This window comes from Harpia harpyja, chromosome 10 (genome assembly GCF_026419915.1).
Source record: "Harpia harpyja isolate bHarHar1 chromosome 10, bHarHar1 primary haplotype, whole genome shotgun sequence".
Lineage (NCBI taxonomy): Eukaryota > Metazoa > Chordata > Aves > Accipitriformes > Accipitridae > Harpia > Harpia harpyja.
Window position 1 is genome coordinate 30,804,941 of NC_068949.1, and position 18,227 is coordinate 30,823,167.

An 18,227-nucleotide genomic window follows, 5' to 3' on the forward strand; every position below is an offset into this window, starting at 1 on the left:
GAGGATCTTGCACTGCCCCTCCGTGGCCACCACGGGAGGTGCAGGTGGCTTCAAAACCCAGCCGGGTGCCTCAGGGCTGGGGTGCTGAGTCCTCACTCCAGCAGAGCCCAAGAGGCAGTCGGAGGGGTTTGCGCTGCCTGTCCTCAGAGAGGCATTCAACCCGTGCCAGGCCATTTGGGAGCTGCCACAGAGCCCTCAGAGTGGCTTGGTGACCCCAGTCCTGCCCCACTTTCCCCAGACACCCCACTCCTGCACCCAGTCCCTGACCTGTGCTACTTCTCATGGGGCCAGACCCTAGCACAGAGGCCCCGGGGTCCTGAGGGGGCACAGCCCAAGCCCACGCCTGGGAATGGCCCACGTGAAGGAGGAGACGAGGCAGCACTGCTGTTTGGGCATCCAGATTTATTACATGGCTGGGGCAAGCCTGGGGCTGCCACTCGCCAGGGCCCCTCCGGTCAAAGGCAAATGACCCGTCCTCCTTAAATATTGGTTATAAAACAAATTTCTTTTTTTCCTTTTTCTTTTTCTTAAAAACCCCATTCTCTCTCTCTCTCTCCATACTTTTTTTGTCTTTTGTATTTGAGTATAAAAGTTGGGGCGGGCGCTCCGCCTCGCCTGCCGCTACCTCTGCAGGCTGCGCTGTGCCTGCCGCAGCAGCGTGTCGAAGTCCAGGGAGTCAAACTTGCTCTTGACGGGGGCCGGGTCAAAATCCTCCCTGTTTGAGTCTGGAAAACATGGGGAGAGGCTGCCTTGAGCCATGGGGACACTGGCACAGTTCCAGCCATCCCCACAGCAACTCCTTCCCATCTCACTTCACGTGCCAACCTCTAGACCCAGAGCTGGGCTGATGGAGGACTGGACCTGGCCTCCATCACAGCGCTGGAGGGCTGGGGAGCCCCCGTCCAACCTCCCCTCCAGGCAGGATTATCCCTGGACATGGCTCTGGCCAGCCAAGCCTGACTGACCCCAAGGATGGGGACTCCTACACAGCTGGGAAGGAGAGAGGACACAGGGTGCCACCCCCCAACTTGGAGGCTGAGCAACTCACCCAAGTCGGCATAGTTCCTCCTGCAGAACTGCCGGCGGCCACCGAAGCACAGGTCGAAGGGCTGCTCATCCGGGCGCCGCAGCTTGTGCCCGCTCTCGATGGCAGCAAAGGCTTCCTCGGCGTAGCGATAGGTGACAAAGCCATAGTTGTCCCTGGAGCCGAAGAAGAAGGAAGGACATCAGCAGCAATGCAGTATGTTTGTTCCCCCTTGGTCTGTGCCATCCCCTTGAGGAACGGGAAAAGGGCCAAGAGGAGCCATTCCTGGGAAAGGGCTGCCCCACATCCCCACAGCTCTTACCCATCGGAGCGGAAGTGTAGGGTGCACTCCTCAATGTCCCCAAACACAGAGAATCGGTGTCGCAGCTCCGACCGTGTCATCCTGCTGGGGATCTTGCCAATAAACACAACTCGTCGCTCCTCCTGCAAGGAGGGATGCACCGTCCCATGAGATGGGAATGGGGGGGGACTTGGCGTCTCCGAGCCCTCCCAGTGAGCAGGACCTCTCACGCAGAGCTCCCTCCCTGCATCGCCACCCATCACACCATGCCCTGGCCAGAGTGTCCCAGCAATGCTGCCTGCAAGGCTGCAACCCCACAGCTCTCTGAAGTGATGGAGGGGCTGGGGGCCCCCAAATCTCCAGCCCTCACTTCCCAGCCCTCCAGCACTCACTATTGCACGTTCCTTCTGGAGGATCCTCTGCCTTTGGTAGTGGTCCTGTGCATCATAACTGTATCTGGCAAGGTAGAAACCGGACACGTGAGCTACAGGGTCATGGGGGTGCCAGAAGAGAGTTATTCCGGACACAAGGGAGATACTGAAGGAGGGGGTCCACCCCTGCCCAGGTGGGACACAGGAGGCTGAGAGATGGGTTGGGGGGAGCTCACACCCCTGCAGGGTGGCCACGCTCACCTTCTCCACCTGTTACTCCTCCTGCAGGGCGAGGGGGAGCGGGAGCGAGACTGGCTGCAAGATGTGGACCTGGATGAGTAGGAGGATGTTGATGATGAGGATGAGGACCTGTCCCGGGACCTGCCACATGACCCACAGCTGGAGCGGGAAGAGGAGCTGTGGGAACACCTTGAGCGGTACCTGGGGGAAGGATAGACATAGCTCAGTGCCAAGCTCTCCCCATGCCCAGCACCACGAGGCTCCAGAGAAGAAAAAGACCTCCATCCTCCCCAAGGTCCCCAGCACCCAACTCGGGCTATGGAAACCTCTGCCCAAGTTTGCCGGGACAGTAATGACATTACAGAGATGTTGCTCCACTTGGCTCCAAACACCACAGTGAAAAGGGAGCAGGCTTACAGGTACAGCCTCTGAAGAGCAAGAAATAGCCATGGCGGAACCATGCAGCATATGGCTGCGACCGGGCAAGGGCCCAGAAGGGGCCGGGGCTGCAGCGCTGAGCCCCACACGGTGCACAGGATGACAACGAGCCACCACATCCACATTGCACTCAACAGCCATGCGAATGGAGACCATCCATGCCTCCAATCATGCTGAGGGCTGTGGCATGCACTGGGACAGGGCTGGGCTTCTGTGCCCACAGCCTCCTGCCCACAAGAGCTTCTCTGGCAGGGCCAGGCAAAGCTTGAGGGCAGCTGGACTGAAACCCCTCTGGGATCAAGCTGTGCTGCCTCCAGACACACAGGCGGTCCCCGCCATAGGCAAACACAGGGCCCAAGCAGGGTGTGCTGCCTGGTACTGCCACATATTCTCCTGGAGGACAGCAGGTCAGGATGGCACAGTCCGTGGGGACGTTTCCCAGCACAGGGCCAGCTGCATTTGCTGGAAAGCCAAGCCAGACAGGACAAGTCCCTGGGCTGCACATCCCTGGGACATGGCATTATATATGTGCCCTTTCCAGCTCCAGCCTCCACCTATTGGCCACCAATGGAGGGGCCTTGGTTGAACAAGCCCTTCTCACCCAGTGATCTGGGATGTCTCCAGAACTGGCTGAACACTCAGGGAAGGGCAGACAAGGGATCCCTCGCCAGCTCCAGTGCCTCCCACTGCAGCTGGGACAGGCTGTGCATCACTCAGTTATACAAGGACTCCAAAAGAAACACATTCCGCAGAGACCAAGCCACCCCACTTTCCTATGCAGCCACCTCCATAAGGAGCACAGGGAGCCCCTGAGGCAGCCAAGCCAGATGGGTTTTTCTCTGCTTGCCTCCAGCAGCTCCCTGGAGGGCTCCGTTGTGGCTCCTCTCATTTCTACACCTGGCTCTGCACCAGCCCCACAGCACGAACACCAACACCTGCAAGAACACCCCAGAAAAAGCATCTACAAGGCAAGGTGCACCCAAGGACTCGTACCATGGTGTTCCAGGAGGAGTAAGGAAGCCTAGCTCAGTGGTGGTTTTGCAGACACACCTGCCCAGATGTGGGGTTCAGCCAGACACCCACTGGCAGGGTGTCGCAGCAGCTCCCCCAGTCTCTGCGAGCCAGGCACCACTTCAGAAAGACCACGAGGACAGAAAGATCGAACACAGCCATCAAGTAGGTCCATAAAGAGATGGCTGGGCACCCTCACAAAAGACAGGCCACCAGACAATTGCCCAAAGAGCAAGCAGACAGACGCTCCACTGCTTACCTTCGCCACCGCTTGGGTGGTGGGGAGAACGACCGTGACCGCGATCGGGAGGACGAGGATGAAGATGAAGATGAGGACTCGCTAGCTCCATCCGAACTGGAGCTGAAAGAGCGGCTAGCACGGCTCCGGCCAGCCCTCCAGCTGCCAGCAGAGGGGCTGGGCGAGTCTCGGGGTCTCCGGGTAGCAGCGCAGGGACCTCTTGGCAGCAGCACGGCTGGGCTGGGCACTGGGAGTCCGCACCTCCTGGTCCCGGCAGGGGGATGCAGCTGGAGACAGGAGCACCGAGGTGGGGGGGCTGCTGCACTCAGCGGTGGCCTTGCTGGGGACGCTAGTCCGATAATCCAGGGGGGCTAGGCAGGCCGTCCCCAGGGACTCCTGGCTGGGCCCCACAGTGGTGGTGGGGGCTGGCGGGGTGGGCTTGGCCTGGTCCAGCGTCCATTTGGTTAAGGAGGAGATGGGTTTGATAGTGATGTCCCGGTGGTGTTTGACGTTCCAGCGGGAGCCACCCTCGGCAGGGGGCTGTGTGCCAGTGCTGCTGTTGCTCTCCGGCCGCACCACGCCCGGGATGCAGTAGTCGTGGTCTCCCGAGCAGACGTGGCTGGGGCCTGAGCCAGCAGGGGCTGGAGCCAGGCTCTTCCCCTGGAGCTTGCCTGGGGGCAGCGGCTTGGCTTTCATCAGCTTGGCTGTCTTCTGGGGCCCTTCCTGGGGCACGGACCCTGGTGACTTGGCCTTGGCCAGTAGCGAGACAGCAGGCAATGGCTTCCAGAGCTGGTGGGGGGGCGTCGCTGGGGGGGTGAGGCCTGCGAGAGCACCGGAGGGCTTTCAAGAGCAGCCCCTTGCTGCAACCCACCTGGCTGGGGCTCCCTCCCGGCCCAGCTCCCCTCAAGCTCTGGGGTCTCCCCCAGCCCCACGACAGCCCCTGCCAGGACATGGCGGGCTCCCCCACCTCGCCCCGGGCATTACCTGCCACGTTGGCCAGCTCAGAGGCCTGCAGGCCATCCGGGGGCTTCCTGTCCTGCTGGGTCTCAGGCCTGAGAAGGGGAAAGGAGCTTTGTCAAATGCAGCAGCCAAAGCCCAGCCCCAGTCCTCACGCCTGGGGCACCCACCCGAGCTGCCCTACCAGCCGGGCTGGGGGGACAGAGGGTCTGAGAGAGCTGCAAGGATGGAACTTGCACAGCCCAGTCATGCCCACCGCTGCTTCCCCCAATTTTTCCCCCTCAGTGCCAGCTCTGGCCCCCAGTACAGTGAGGAACTCAGCCCCCCCGGGCCAGCGGACACAGTCCCGTGCAGTTTGGACCCTGCCAGGACTGAGAGCTGGGCTCAGCCCTCTACCAGGCTCCATGCTGGGGCACCAGCTGCGAAGGACTTGGTACTCACCCAGAGCTCCCCGCTGGCCGCCTGTCCACAGGGGGTTGCACGGGAGTCTCCTCCTTCTTGGCTGCAAAGAGAGTGGGTGGGTGAGGGTGGCGAGAGGCTGGGGCTGGAGGGCAAGGGACAGACCCTGTGTACAGGGGGGGACACAGAGTACTCCCGGGACAGCCAGGGAGAGGTTTCACAGTGTCCCAAACCCAGCTCCCAGCAGAGAAGCTGCACATTCGCTTTCCTTTCTGGGCTCTTCACCACCCCCTCAGCTGCCCTGGGGACCCCTGGCCGCTTTCACAGGCCAAGAAGGAGATGGGGGCAGAGACACCCCCGGGACAAGGCACCCAGGCCAGGTAACACCAGCCTGCAGGCAGCAGCATCCCGACGCCCCAGCTCCCACCCCACCGCAGGGAGCACAGGCAGCCCAGGGAGGCCAGTGTGGCATGGAGGGAGCCCCGCGGGGGACAGCACACTGCATCCGCACCTTCAGACTTCTCGAACTGCTCTAGCAGGCTGGACAGGTCAGTGGCTTCGATCCCTGGGCCAGGGAGAGAGCACAGCAAGCCAAGTCAGTCAAAACCCTCAGGGATGCACCCCAGCCCCATCCTCCCCCTGCATCAGCCTCCCCAGGTGACAGGGCGAGTGCTGGGGAGGAGAAGCAGCAGCAGAGCCTGCAGCAGCTCCGTCTCTCCCACAGTGGGGACAGGAGCACCCAGCTCTGCAGCCTCAGGAGGGGCCAGCCAGTTTGGGCACAGCCAGCCCAGACCATCCACTGGAGGCAACCTCCTGGCAGAGTGCTGGGAAGAGACTGCAAGCCCACAGGCGCAGCTTTGCCACCCTCACCCCCAGAAGTGCCAGGAACCGGTCCCGCTACCTGGGCTGCTGGCAGCACCACAGCCTTGCCAGCTGGCGACACTCAGCCTGGCGACACTCAGCCCTCCCACTCACCGATCTCGCTGATGAAGGCTTGCACGATGTCTTTGCTGCTGTCACTGGGCTGCGCCGGGCTGAGGAGCGGCTGGTGCCTCCATGGCCGCATGGTGGGTGCCTTAGTAGGCAGGCTGCTCTCTCGACCTGCTTTTGGTGGTGGTGCCGCAGCCTGGGAGGTGGACTTTTGGCTGGGCAGCTCCTGCCCAGCAGCTGCCTTGGGCGCCGGCAGGGCTTTCTCCGCTGCCCCGTTGCCAGGCCCTGCAGCCTCTTCCGTGGGGTGGGTGCCAGGGGACTCCCCAACAGGGCCAGCGGCAGGAGACACCTCCGCAAGACAACGGGTAGCAGCTGGGGGGGCCTTTGGGAGCTGGGTGGGAGTTGCAGCCTGGGGCTCCTCTGGTGGCTGGGTGGGGGCAGCCTGGGGGGCTGCCGTGTGCTGGGTCGGCGCTGCAGGAGGGACCCTGCTGGGCTGGGCAGCGGCAGCCGATGGGACCGCCAGGGGCTGGACAGGGGCTGGGGCTGGAGGGGCCTTGGGGAGAGAGCTCTCCCCCACAAGCCGTGCCTGCCTCCTGGGGTCTGACACCCTGCCAGTCGCTGGCCTGGCTGGGCCACCTGCAGCCCCCATCTCGCTGGCCGGGGCAGCAGGCGGCTGGGTGGGGAAGGCCAGTGGCTCCGGGCAGCTGAGCGCAGGAGCAGCAGAAGGCTGCCCGTGCAGGAGGGCCGTGCTGGGGTGGCCGCCGGCCGGGAAGGCAGCGGCACCCTGCAGTGCCCCTCCGGGGTCCCTGTATGCCAGGGGAGGCACCGGAGGCGGCATGGGGATTCCTGGCCAGTACGATGGCGGTGCCCACCCTACCGGGGCATAGGGGCCACCGGGGCCAAACGGAGGCGGGGGCGGCACAGCCGGCGGGGGCCAGGCCACTGCCGGAGGCGGGAGGCCAGGCACCATGTGAAAAGTACTGGGGGAGCCGGCACTGGGCAGCGGGGGCAAACCATGGCAGCCCATGGGCTGCGGGCTGAAGCAGGGCCAGGAAGGCACTGGTGGGTAAAGGGCATAAGCACCAGCAGAAGCTGGTGGCATCCCGGCGGGGGCCACCCCAGCGGCCGGGGGCACATTTGGTGCGACAAAAGGCATTGGTGTTGATGGGGGTGGTGGAGCCATGGCCGGTGCTGGAGCTGAAGCCAGAGCAGCGGGAGCTTTGCCAGCAGAAGGGACAGCAGCAGGGCTGGCGGGTTTCTCCGGGCTCTTCTGAGCATTGGCCGCCTCGGTGGTGGGGCGAACGGGCGACACCAGGCAGGGGATCTCCGCTAGCTCTGTCGGAGGTTCAGGGATGCTGGGCCACTTGCTGGCCACTTGCTTCTCACTGTCCTTCCTGCCACCCGGGCTGGGCTGGCGGTGGAGCATGCGGATGCGGTATTCCCGCAGGCTCAGGGCCTTGGGCTTGGCTTCCCTGGGAAGGCCCTCGCTTGGCTCCACTGCCGCCAGGCTCTGAGGGGGCTCCAGCCCCACGCCTCGCTCTGGGAGTGGAGAAGCAGCCTCCGAGGCCCCGCCGCCCTGTCTGGCAGCCGGCTGTGCATCACCCCCACCCTCAGCCTGGTCCACTGGGCTGGGACACACAGCTGCTGGCCGCTCCTCCACGCTTGCTGCAGTCTTCTCCAAAGGCACCGCAGTCTCAGCCTTTTCTGGGGCCGCGTTCACCGTTTCTGGTGCTGGCTGCTTCTGCAGCTCCCGCTGCGCTTTCTCAAGCAGGGAGTTCCCCGTCACACTCCGGGGCCTGCCCCGGGGCCGCGGCACCCGCTCGGCATGCAGCTCCATCTGCCCCTCCTTCCGGGCTTGCTCCAGCTGCCGCGCCAGGAAGTCCGAGACCTGGACAGAGGGACATGCTGCCCGCCGCCGGCTGGTGGGTGGCTGGCCCGGGGGCTGCCCAGAGCCAGCCGAGCGGAGCCGGTGGGCCACGCAGTCCCTGCCTGGCCTGGCCTGCTCGCTTTGGTCCTCCTCTGCTTTCTTTTTCCGACTCTTCCTTGCTCTCTCACGGCCACGGCCCTTCTCAGAGCCCTCGCGTTTGCTGCCTGTCAGGGCCTCCGTGCTGCGCTGGGAGCTGCTGTCAGGGCTCCAGGCGCCGGGTGCTGCCACCTCCGCTGGGGACGTGCTCTCCGGGGTAGTGCAGGAGGCCTCCTTCTTAGGCAGTTTCTCCACCTTCTCCTCCTCCTCCATCCCGTTTTCCTGGGCTGGAGCTCCTGGCAGCTCCTCTCGATCCTCTGGGGCTGACTCCCCAGTACCCTCCTCTGCTCCCAGGAGCTGGGGCTCCAGGTCAGGGAAGCTGGGAGCCAAGGGCTGCAGGACCACAGGGATCTCCACGCTCTCCCCCTCACCAGGCACAATTTCCAGCAAGACGGGACCGCTCAGGAGCTCCTTAGCCACAGGCTCGGTGTCGGGGTCCAGACACACAGTGAAGGTGGGCAGGCAGTATGGGTGCATGGACTTCACCAGCTCGCTCAGGGACACATCGCCCGTGTTGATGATGCAGGGGTCTTCGTGCTCCTCCACTGCTGCCCTGGCCCCACTCACGCAAAACTCCCCAGCCTCCGTGCTGCTGTCTAGCTCTGGGCTCAAGGCAGCCTCCTCCTCCTCTTCCTCCCCATCACTGCGCTGCGGCAGGGGCTGCTCTCGGGCCCTGTGCCGGCCCACCTTCCTCTCCACCCTCGGGGTGCTGCAGACTTGCTTCTTTGGCAGCACCGGGTCCTCGAGGCCATGAGCGGCACAGTCCCAAGCCAGGTCTGTGTCGTTCTGGGAAGGGGAACCAGAGCAAGCGTCAGCTCGTGGGCTTTCACCGGAGCCCCCCAGGCACAGCCAACTGTGGGTCTGCTGCCAGTCTGCAGCAAAGCCCCTGGGCAGACAAAAAGCTGGAGCATGTTTGAGCCTCCCAGTAAGACACAACAGAGCTGGAAACTTGCCACCCCTATGACAGCATCCACAGCATCCCCAGACCCACAGTGCCCACCAGCTGGGGCAGGCCCTGCTCCCACTGCCACTGGTGCCCTGCAAAAGCATCACTTCTGGGAGAGGATGGCGGGAAGGCAGGGGCCGGGGGGCAGCAGCAGGGAAACACTTACCCCAGCACCACCCCGACACCGCTCCTTCAGCTTCCCCTGCTCAGCTGCTCACCTTCCCAACCACAGAGATGCTGCTGCTGCTGCTGCTGAGAGGCCTGAGAGCCTTGGGCTGCTCCAGGGCAGAGCTCTCGCACTCCAGTGACGGACGGGATAAGCTGAGAAACTTCTGAAACTGGAGAGGAGATGAACAGAGCATGAGGCAGCAGCAGGTTTCTGCTGCTGGAGGGGACGGGCCACCCCCGGCCTCACAGCAGTCACGCGTGTCACCCCGCAGAGCCTGGGAGCAAACTCAACCCTGTCTCAGCCACAGCACATGCAGCCCTGGTTGGTCAAGCAGAGGGGGACATGCTGCTCCCCAGAGCCTCTGGCACATCTCTGGCTCTACACCAAGACCCAAGGAAAAGGCATGGCCCCCCGAGCCCACACTGGAGCCCCGGGGGTGTCCAGGGCTGGCTCAGCCCTTCTCTTACATTGCTGGTCAAAGGGACCATCCCAGGGCACTGGGAACCAGGGTCCTACCACCTCAGGGCACCCTCATGCCAGGACCTGGCAGAGCCCTGCCTGAGCATTTTCCCACCCATTTTGGGGTCAGACTGGCTCTGCCCCACAACTCACCGAGGGATTCTCCCGCTCCCGAGGCGAGGTCAGCAGCTCTGCGTCCATGATGGTGTCGAAGGGGGACAGGGTCTCATCGTCCGTGTTGTCCAGGATCTCAGTGATGGCAGTCAGCAGGGACAGCTCGTTCTGTGCATCCAGGCAGGCCTTGCTCTGCTGCAAGGGCAGGGGTAGTCTCAGAGGGTGGTGGGGCATGGCCACGGGACCCAGCTGCCACCCCCACCCATGCCGCAGCCAGAGCCAGCCCGGCCACCGCTTCCCACGCCTGTGTGTGTGGGCTCCCACCTCGCTCAGAGAGAGGTCCTCGATGATGGAGATCACAGAGGAGTCGAGATAGTTCTGCATCGTCCCCAGGATCTCTTCAGCCTCCAAGATGGTTTCTGCATCCAGCGACGTTAAGTTCAGGTCATCCTCCTCGAGGGAAAAGCACTGTCGAGGAGCAAAGGAAGCCAGGTAAACACTTTGCAAAGCACCACTACCAACGCTGATCTCCTCCGCAGCGCACGTGGGCCCCCAAAAGCCTGTGCTGCAAACAGCAGCTGAGCTCACTGCCGCACCCCCAAACACACAGGGGAGGCAGGCGGGATGGCTGTGCTGCAGGTCAGAAGATAGCACAGGGGACCTTTCCCTCTTGCTTTTTGGGAGAGGTTTGGGCCAGTCCACCCCACCGCACAAAGCCCCATGCCACTTTCAGCCTGAGACCCTTCCGATTACCAGGGATGCCTCCACACCGAAAACTCCCGTCCGATTTGCTCTGCAGCTGCGTGTTTGGGAAAGACAAATTGATAAACCCCCAGCAATTCTCCCCAGGCTCTGCCCAACACCACGCATCACTCATGCTGAACGGGGAGGGGAGAGGCAAGCTCCCCCCACCCCACGGACTGTCACGCGCTCCTCCGACTCTGGCTGTCGGCGCTTCAGATAAGCCCCAAAACATTACGAAATTCATAACAAAAGCGCAGGAGTCAGCAACAGGGATGCAGCCAGCTGCCACTGCTGGGGCCCTACCCCGACACCTCTGCCGCAGGCTACAAGAGGACACAGGCTGTGCTCACAATCCAGGACCAAACTGTCTTTGTTGCTCTTCTTCCTTCAAATTCCCAGCCCCACATCCTTTCCGCCCCCAGCCAGCTCCAGGGATGTTTGGGTAATGCCGGATAATTTCGGAAAGGTCTTTGCACTGCGCTCCACAGTGCCACGCAGCCCAGTGCTGCAGGGTGGCCAGGAAAAGCCAGCAAAATCAAGATGCCAGGCGAGGCCAATAGCTGCAGCCCCCGGCTGAGCAGAGCGGCTGGCCATGCAGCCTCTGCCAGGAGCGGAGCAGCAGCGGAGGCGTCACCAGCACGAGACAGGACGCAAATTCTTGTTTGCAGACAGACTTAGGCAGAGATAATGCAAGCAGGGAAGATAAGGGCACCAAGGACGGAGCCCTGGGAGGGTACACCTTGCTCCCAAAGCTGGCAGGGAGTAGGCAGCGAGCCATCCTTCCCCTGGAGCAGCACAGGGAGAATCTGGCCAAACCGTGGGGGATGCGCATCTGATGTGGCTCACCCGTGTTTCACGTAGGCACCGCAGCTTGCACAAAGCCTGAGCCCGTGCAGGACAAAATGCCCTCCAATCCTGTACCAGACTTGCCTGTACTTTGAAATCCTCTTCTGGAAAGAGGGGAGCTGCACCGGAGGGAGAGCAGGCATTTCACGAAATAGGTTTTTCCTAAAATATGGCAGCACCAAAGCCACGTGCCCAAACCCGGGGTCCCTGGGGCTCTTCAGAAGCTTGCCCCCATCAGACAGAGCAGGCACCTCCAGCCGCAGCACAGCCAGGAGCCCCATGTGACCCTGGAGCACAGGCATCCCAGGACCAGGCTGGGAATCAAAGCCAGGAACCCCACGGCAATGCCCTGCATCCACCCATCCCAAATCCCCCCAGCCTGTTACTGCACGCCGACACGGCAGCCCCAAAGAGCAGGAGCCTGCAGTGGTTTGGGGCTCAGCAGGCAGCTCAGCAGCCCGGGCCACGCTCTCCCAGGGCTCTCCAGCCTGGAAGCAGAACCCACCGGTGGCACCGGGACACTGCTCCACCCTGCCGTGCAGACCAGGCTATGGAGCAGTTTTACCGCTCAGCATCTCCAGTCCCCTCCCTCGGCCGGCACTGGCTGCCGGTCAGAGCCCGGCGCAGAGCCCCGCTGGCAGCAGTCTACGGCGCAGCCTGGCTGCGATTCCCGGCCAATCCTCCTGGAGATACTGGGAGGAGCGGGGAAGCACATCCAGGCTCACACGCCCAGCACTGCCAAGCGCCGGCGTGCAGCCCTGAGTCAGAGGTGACCGGCAGACAGAGGCGTCCAGGTCACCAGAGGAGCCAGCGGGAGGGATCTCGTGGAGCATCAGCAGCCAAGGGATGCAGGGGCTGGCTCACCCCTGCCTGCTGACGGCAAGGGGGTCCAGGGGATGCCCCCGGGGGGGGCATGGCCCTGCCCGTCTTGCCACAGGGCTGGCTCTCCCCAAAGGCAGCGTCTAATAAGAGGTTTCCAGTCGTGGCCAGCGCTGGATGTTTGGAAGGAGTGAAGTAAAATCCTCCCACTCAAACGGCCTCTTCCCGCGGCTCCTGCCTGCAGCCCAGGAGGGAGGGCGGGCAGGCGTTCGCCCAAGCCCTCCTCGAGTCCTTTGACTCAGCACCTTGCAACAAGGAGTCCCACAGCCGTGAGTCACTGGCGAATGAGGCTACATTCCCCCAGGACTCTCTTTGATCCACCTGGGGCCGGGCACCTCCTTCAGCCCTCGCCGCTTGTGCATCGGGGCAGAGGTACGAACCAGCCCAGCCTGCTCCTGCATCCCTGCCCGCTCTCCTCCTTGTCAGAGACCCCTGTCCCCCCTAGTTCAGCGGGGGGACACCCTCCGGGGCCTCCCAGCTCCCCGTGTTTGCTTTAGGCCCAGCAGGGACGAGGCCACACGCCGCTGGTCACAGGGATGTTCAAGGACAGTCTTGGACTTGGGCCACGCCGTCTGCAAGCAGCCGGCACTGCTGGGGAGAAGGGAGGATGCCCGCAGCCCCAGAGTGACCTTCGGGCACACAGGGAGCCGGGATTTGAGCCAACAGCTTGAGATGGAGACGGCCTGAGCGTGGCCACTGGCTCCTGCGGCACCCAACGGGAGCCGAGGACGCTGCGCTCGCTGCTGCGGTACCCAGGAGGCACAACCAAGGCCTCCACGGGCAGCTGCCCATCCGAGCCACACTGGCAACACATGACACGTGTGCCCGGCGTGCTGTGCCGGGGCTACGCCCCAAGCACAGGGCGGCCATCCTCCCCGTGCCGGCCACAGGCAGGCTGCCGAGGCAGCTCTCACCCGGCCGGCGCGAGCCCGGTAAGTCAGGGGGGCTCCAACCAGCCAGCGCAGCACCGGCAGAGGATGCTCCGCAAATTCCTCCGATGCTTTCAGGAAGCGTCAGGCGGGAACGCACCTCTCTTCTCCGAATGCAGACCGCTTCCTCCGCATCAGGGAGAGGCGAGAGGGGCTCAGTGTCCCCCTGCCTGGGCTCGGGGTGGGGGGGTCTTCCCCGCAGCCCCCGGGGCAGCCCCCCACCCAGGCAGGAGCACGCTGCAAGGGGCAGAAGCGTGGGGCTCCCCGAAATCCCAAACACTGCAGAGTGCAGGTGCCCCCAGGTCCCGTCCAGCCAGCAGCACACCCGCACCCAGGCCCAGCAGGAGCAGGGTCCCACCGGGACCGGTGACACCGGCGGTGGCAGGGACGCTGCGCACGGGCGGCAGCGCCGCACCCCAGACCTGCCCCGGAGCGGGAGACGCTTCCCCCGGGATAAGCCCCCGGTGCAGCTCGGAGAAGCTCCCCCACCCCGGCGCGGGCCGGAGCACTCCACCTCCTCCACCCGGAGCTCCTGCCACCGAAACCGGCGGGTGTCGGTGTCCAAAACCGCCCTCCCCCGCCCCGCGGCCGCAGGTAGGGGAGGGCGGCGCCGGGATGGAGGGACCGCGGGGGGGAACGCGGCCGGCGCCCCCCTGGCTCCCACGCCCCAGGGGCTGCATGTCACCTCCCTCGGGGGAGCACCGAGAGCCCCGGCCGATCCCGGGTCCTTGCCGCGGACCACCCCCCCCGGCCCCGGGGGCTCCCCGCGCCGGTGCCGCCACCACCCCGCCCCATCGGGAGAGCACCGGGCGTCCCACTCCGCCTACGGAAGGGGCGCCCCCGGGCCCACGCAGGGCCCTCCACCCGCCGCCGGCACGGCGGGCCCGCTCCCGGCACACGTGGTGCCGCCGCCGCCGCTGGAGCCGCCCCGGCCTCCACGTGTCACGGCACGGCCCGCCGCGTCCCGCCGCCGCCTACCTGCAGGGGGCTGCCGGCGCGGAGGGGCGGCTCGCGCGGGGCTCCGCCGCCCGCCAGCCCTCGCGGAGCGGCCCCAGCCCCGGCGCCGCCGACCCCGGCCCCGGCGGCGGCGGCGGGCACCGCTCCGCCCCGCAGCGCCGCCATCTTGGCGCCTCCGCTCCCAGCGCGGCCACTGCCGGGCGCGGCACGTGACCGCCGCCCGCCCCGCACTACAGCTCCCGACGGCCACGGCGGCCACCGCCCCGCCCCGCCCCGCGCGGGGCAGGCCGGGAGCGCACCCCTTCGCCGCCGGCGGCGCGCCAAAGGGCGGACGCCGGCCTGCGGGGACGCCCGGCCGCCGAGGGGGGGCGGGCGGCCATCTTGAGGGCGGGCAGGCCCTCGAGCTTCGCCGCCATCTTTGCGGCGGGCGAGGGCGAGGAGGGCCGGCCCCGCCCTGCGCCGCGCGGTGGGCGGGGCGGAGCAGGGCGTCACTGGCGGGAAGCGCCCCGGCGGGGCGGAGCGGAGCGGCCGCGCGTTTTCCCGCGGCGCCGCCGGGGCCCGCCCTGCTGCTGGCCCTGCCGCACACGTGGGCGCGGCGGCCTCCGGCGTCCCGGGGGGCTGGCGGGGGCCCTCTGCCTGTCCGCCGGGCTCCCGGGGAGCGGGGAGGGAGCCGCTGCAGGAGCAGCGCCGGGCCGCGGCTCGCTGTCCCCCGGCCGTGGGCCTGCCCGGCGCCGGGAGGTGCTTTAGCAGCAGCGCGAACTGTGCTTCACGGAGCCAAACTTCAACGGGGGCGACGCGCACGCGTGGCGGGCGAGGGGGAATGGGGAAAAAAAAAAACAAAAAACTCGGGGGTGAAAGGCAGGATGGGCACTGTGAGCCGCCTGGCACAGCCGCAGGATGGGACTGAGTTCCAAGTAATACCCTGTGTTTGGGCTTGTGCAGCTCTCCGGAGCTGGCACGTGGAAAATGGCCTGGAGGATGCAAGGGATGGGAGGAAACCAAACTCGACTCATTTGACACAGCTGCGGTCCAGCCCGGCTCCCCCAGGAGGGGCAGAGGATGCTGGTGTGCACGGCTCTTGGCCTGGCTCCATTCTGGTACTCCCTGTTCAGTAAGCCCAGAGACCCTTTGGGTGCTGTCACCTCCTCTGGCTCTTCCTGCCAGACAGCAGGATCGTCTCGGAGGGTGCAGGGATGTGCTCGCAGCAGCACAAATGCAGTGTGGACATGCTGGTAGGAGCTCTGCGGTGCAGGATTCACCTGGTGGGGGCTAATTGTCCTGGCCTCTCCATCAGTCCCTGGGGGCACAGACCTGCCCAGGCCAGGTTCTCTTGGGGACCCACAGGATAGAGCTGCTCTGTTCAGCCTTGCGTGCCTGGTCACTGAGCCGGGGCATGTCTGACACACAGAGCCTCATCCTGCTGCTCTCCTTCCTTCCACCCCTGCCACAAGGGACTTTCATCTGCAAGTGCTTGTCCCATGTCACCTCCTGCCTCACAGGGGCTGCTCCTCCCTAGCAACAAACAGGCTTTTGTCTAGGGGAGCCTCTCCCCTCCTCCTCCAACAAGCCTGTAGCACCTTCCAAGCCTCTCATGGACACCCTTGTCTGGCCAAAATGCCAGCCTAGCAGCAGCCAGGCAGCTGGGTCCTCCTCCAGGGCCATGGACCCACATGTGAGCACCAAAGAGCACCCGCTGGGTCATGCACACATTGGTAAGGGGAGACATGAGCACATCCCTGGGGTGCCGGGCGTGGGAGGTTGTGTTGGTTCTAACAACAGGCTCCTCAAGCCAGCGCTCACCCCTGGCACTGCAGAGGAAGCGGGGAAATGTGGGCAAGTGCTCCGGGCTCCATCTACAGCCCAGGAGTGGTTGCCCCTCTGAAAGACACTTTGTTTCTCCTGAGCTCAACATGTCTAAAGCAAGGAACAAGTCACTTTGGAAAAGCCCATGTCTCTCCACTGGCCCAAGGAGAAGGCAGCCGTGACCCAGCACCCAGGCACCCGCCAACAGGGATGCGGAGCAGCATTGGCCTTGGAGACCCACAGCTTTCCTCCTCCTGCTCTGAACCCTCCTCTCCCTCCGTGTCCTCTCCCTGGGGTGCATCCAGGGCATGCAGTGACCTGCCTAATCACTATCCCTGTATGTGGCAGGACCCTGCAGCATCCATTCCCTCACACAGGGAGCTGATCCCAAGGCCGACCCCTCACAGAGCAAGCCTAGCCTGATGCGAGTCCTGCACGCGGGACCATATCCCCTGCACATGGGGTCCCTGGGGTGCGACCAGAGGGCAGGTACCTCCCTCCCTCAGTATGACCCACGGCAGGGGTGGTCTCCCGGCACAGGGGCAGCACCAGGCACTCCTGCTGGTTTACAAGGAAAAACAAACAACAGGCAGAAAGGAAATCGCACGTACTGCATCCCAGCTCCGCAGCTCCCCTCCCTCCACGCGCAGAGATGGCGTCCCTGGCCAGGCACAGCCTGCGAATAGCCCGTCCTGATGCTGCCCGGTGCCACCCAGGCTCAGCCTGTGCAGCACCCAGAGTGGACAGTTTGCTCGGGGCTAATGGGAACAGCCTGTAAAGGAGAGCTCAAACCCATGTGATGCTTAAAGGACACTCAGTGAAAAGGAATGCAAGTCCCACCCGGGCAGGAGCAGATGGGCTGGCATCGGCCCTTCAGCAGGGAGAGGGGGCCCAGGCTCCCCGGGCAGCTTGCTCTGCCTGGGATGCTGCTCCCACCGTGGGGCTAGGGCCGCATCTTTGCCGGGCGGCAGAGGGATGGCACCTGCCCTCGCAGATGGGGACGCTGGGGCCGTGCCAGGCTCTGCCCCTGCAGCAGGCGTGCAGGGTCCTGCAGAGCTGCGTGGGGCCGGAGGAGGATCCCTCGTGGGGCTCATGCCCCCAGGGAGACCCTGTCTGGATGGCACTCTGCTCCTTCTGCCCTGGCATGTCTCCGGCCTCAGTGCTGGGAAGGTGGAGGGATGTGGTCACGTCCCTGCGCGGCACAGGGTGCAGCATGGATCCGAGCAGCTCCCCTGCCTCCTGCCTGGCAGCCCCTGCCACCTCCGCACAAGGTGCGGCAAGCGCCAGCCACGACCACCCCGACCGTGCAACACGCTGCTGCAAACCCTCTTTCCTTCCTGCCCCCCCCGGCTCTGCGGCTGCCTGGCCCCTTCCCCCCCACTCGCCCTCCTCCAGCCTCCGCCGGGGCTGGCAGCCACCACGGTGCCCCCGGCTGGGGGACTGGCAAGGTCCCAAACAGCACCAGCCTTGCGCAGCGCCACGCCGAACAGCCGTGGCGTCCGCCTCTTGTTGCCCCGGCCTCCCGGCTGGAAATCGCCACCGGCTGCCCCGGGATCCGGATCTTGGCCACGCGCCGTTGGGCTCTGGGCTTGGACGGGTGGGTTCGTCTGCTCCCCTGGGTGCCCCCGCACTCGTCCCTCCACCTTCTCCCTGGTTCTTCCTCCGCCCCGGGGGAAGGGCAGCCTGGGCCGGGAGCCGCAGCCTGAGGCCTCCGCAGGGCCCCGGTTAGAGGCAGCGAGCTCCCCCGCGGCCGGAGGGAGCCTGCAGCCGAGGCTCAGCCCCCCGCCACCTCCCCGGGGAGAACAAGCCCCCACGGGTTACACAGTTACACAGCCCGTGGCCCTGACAGCCCTCACCCACGGGTGTTTTGTGGGCAGCGCTCCCTCCGTGGGGTCCCCTCCTCCGACGGCTGCAGACCCCGGGGGGGGGAAGCGCCAAGGGCCCGGGCGCCTCCTCAGGACTGAGGAGCCCTTGACCCACCCCCACACGGCCCCCCCGGACGGAGGGTCGGGCCGGGCCCGGCCCGGCCGTGTAACCCCAGGACCCGGCGGGGGCGGGCGGACGAGACCCCCGGGGCGGGGGCGGGCGCCGACGCCTGACATGGCGGCGCCCGCCCACCCGCCCGCGGGGTGACGCGGGGAAGCGAGGGGGACGGGGACGGGGACGGGGACGGGGACAGGGACGGCTCGCGCGCGTGCACGGCGGCGGGCGGTGGGGGCGCGCGCGCACGCACGCACGCAGCACGCACGCGCCCGCGGCGGGGGGGGGGGGGCGAACGGACGTCCCGCGCACGCGCAGAGGCGCGCCCGCCCGCCCGCCGCCGCCGCCGGCGCAGCCGTCCCCGCTCCCGCTCCGCCGCCGCGGCCCCCGCCCCGCCCGCTCCCGCCGCCGGTCCGCGGCGCGCCCGCCCGCCTGCCCGCCCCTGGCCGTGGCCGTGCCCGCGGCCGCG

At 65.7% G+C, this 18,227-nt stretch overlaps 2 protein-coding genes across 2 annotated transcripts; one reads left to right on the forward strand and one right to left on the reverse strand.

Annotated features, from left to right (window-relative positions):
- Window positions 1-385: 385 nt before the first annotated feature.
- PPRC1 (PPARG related coactivator 1) lies at window positions 386-14,106 on the reverse strand. The gene is given in 15 exon segments (XM_052799090.1): window positions 386-725; window positions 1,049-1,200; window positions 1,347-1,468; window positions 1,718-1,781; window positions 1,958-2,137; window positions 3,645-3,823; window positions 3,825-4,444; window positions 4,608-4,675; window positions 5,022-5,082; window positions 5,491-5,544; window positions 5,955-8,718; window positions 9,097-9,216; window positions 9,660-9,815; window positions 9,945-10,088; window positions 13,997-14,106. Coding segments are annotated over 14 exon segments (4,704 nt in total). The 5' UTR covers window positions 10,005-10,088; window positions 13,997-14,106; the 3' UTR covers window positions 386-621.
- On the forward strand, window positions 12,902-17,911 carry LOC128146758 (collagen alpha-1(I) chain-like). Its single transcript, XM_052798466.1, has 8 exons — window positions 12,902-13,021; window positions 13,321-13,979; window positions 14,212-14,441; window positions 14,918-15,040; window positions 15,140-15,207; window positions 15,492-15,687; window positions 16,127-16,267; window positions 16,812-17,911. The coding sequence occupies exons 1-8, from the start codon at window positions 12,902-12,904 to the stop codon at window positions 17,909-17,911; spliced, it is 2,637 nt and encodes an 878-aa protein (XP_052654426.1).
- The last annotated feature ends 316 nt before the right edge of the window (window positions 17,912-18,227 follow it).

Coding starts and splice junctions, on each gene's coding strand:
- LOC128146758 (XM_052798466.1), top strand. CDS start 12,902: ATGACACGTGTGCCCGGCGTGCTGTGCCGGGGCTACGCCCCAAGCACA. Junction 15,208..15,491: donor AATGCAGTGTGGACATGCTG/GTAGGAGCTCTG, acceptor GCTCCTCCCTAG/CAACAAACAGGCTTTTGTCT. Junction 15,688..16,126: donor GCTGGGTCATGCACACATTG/GTAAGGGGAGAC, acceptor TGTATGTGGCAG/GACCCTGCAGCATCCATTCC.